At 48.4% G+C, this 1,874-nt stretch overlaps 1 protein-coding gene across 1 annotated transcript; it reads left to right on the top strand.

Annotated features, from left to right (window-relative positions):
• Positions 1 to 436: 436 nt before the first annotated feature.
• On the top strand, positions 437 to 1,087 carry SARC_02742 (hypothetical protein; the record flags this gene model as incomplete). The annotated part of the gene is made up of 1 exon (XM_014303476.1): positions 437 to 1,087. The coding sequence occupies one exon, from the start codon at positions 437 to 439 to the stop codon at positions 1,085 to 1,087; it is 651 nt and encodes a 216-aa protein (XP_014158951.1).
• Positions 1,088 to 1,874: the final 787 nt, after the last annotated feature.

Here is a 1,874-nt window from a genome sequence, read left to right as displayed (position 1 = left end):
AACTTCGCAGCAGATGTGCTTTCGTCGTGGGGGGGGGGGTGGGACACTACTGCAGTACTATTGGATAGTGACGTCAGGTACAGACCGGACAGCTACTACGTGGGGAAGGCACATCAAGGACACGTCAGCTTTGCCAACCCCTATTACTCCAAATGGGATCAAACCCTCGAACTGCTAGCACCTCCGGAAGCCATACTCGGCCAGATACTATACGAGCTAGACCGTCGATTACAACGAGCAGTCATCATCATACGAATTTGGCGGAAAGCCATATGGTGGCCGCACATAGTCAGACACGGCCTCGACCTTACAATCCTCGACGATGGGGTAGTACATTACCCGGACAGTATTGCTCAAGTACTAGGGCTCTCGTTCCATCGACACGTCTGTATGCCGCAGTGCTATACCAACCGCTCGGCAGCAATCCGAAGAGGAAATGAGAGCAGAGCTAGACTACAATACCGTGATTCAGCAACTGAACAACGGAGGCCTAGCCGAAGGTACCCAGCGCAATTATCAAGTGGCCATGAACTATTGGAACAAATACGCATCCGAGAACAGCATTGATTCTGCAGTTCCCCATCGAAAACATATGATCGCGTTTTTGGCCCACTGCTTCTTCGATAACGCACATCCCAACAAAGTTCGAGCAATCCGCGCAGCAATCAACAGCTACGCACGACAGCACGCTATGCCGTTGATATCCGAGGACGACTGGCAACGATCAATTCAAGGATATGTCAATCCATACCATCGCATCGGCCGGTATAATACTAGTCCAACGAGACCCAAGGTTGATGCATCAGGGATAGTTCGTATATTAGACGCTCCAGGTATTGCTAACGCATGGAAAGCTTTACTGACCGTCTTCTGGTTAACCGGCGCCAGGAGACATACAAACCAAACATTCGCCGCCGACTCATTCACATTCATGTCGGAAACGCACAAACTGCTAATTGATCTTAAGAAAAAGAAGCGACAGGAACGATCTTCCCAGGCCGTGTCAATTTCCCGACCAGTGGATGTTACCACATATGAGTTCCTCGATAAATATTTGCCCGACGCCTTCCGCCCGCCGTACTTCTGAACAGCATGACTCGCGGAGCAGGCATCGAACTCGTCCGCTCGATTTTTGAGAGGGTAGGAATTTCAAGCGCAGATACCACCAAATATATACACTGGCACAGCTTTCGGAGAGGCTTTGCACAAAGTGCGTTCAGCCTTCGTGTTCCGGACGATATAATCCCCGGTATTATGAGTGTGGAACGTACGTCGCTCGAGGACCGCCGCTTAAATGGGTATTTATTAGAGGAAGCCTAACTTCCAAACGGTGAAGGGACTGCGAGCAGAGGTTATGGCAACAAATAATATTACAGAATGTGTTACACATTCATTTTTATTATTATGGAACAGGGAGTAGATCCAGGTGATTTTTTACAGAATCGTGTGGTCACAGAGTAAATCACCTAGTGATTTAATCAGTGACTCACTGATTGTGTAAATAAATCTCTGTCCTACTCCGCGTTCTTTTGTCGTGCAACTCGAAAGTTGTATTATAAAAGGACGAAAGACAGAACACTGTCTCTCATCCTTTTCTCCTTCTACTTCCCACCCACACCGCCCCTTTTCATCCATATCTCCTTCAGCACCGTTTGCGAGCAAGGATGTCAGTTTTCTCCACGGCATTCTCAGCTAGGAGTGGTGACTGGCCCCCCCACACAAATGCAAAGGTGACTGCCTGTACATACATTGATTAGGTTGGCCTACCTATACAGCTAAGACAAGCGCCCATCAATAAGAGCCAGGTCTAATGAGTACACACATGCCTACAATTACCAGCACAAACGTACCCATTTTACACTCATCACACCGGC

Source organism: Sphaeroforma arctica (assembly GCF_001186125.1).
Source record: "Sphaeroforma arctica JP610 unplaced genomic scaffold supercont1.127, whole genome shotgun sequence".
Lineage (NCBI taxonomy): Eukaryota > Ichthyosporea > Ichthyophonida > Sphaeroforma > Sphaeroforma arctica.
This window is presented reverse-complemented; position numbering and strand designations above follow the sequence as displayed.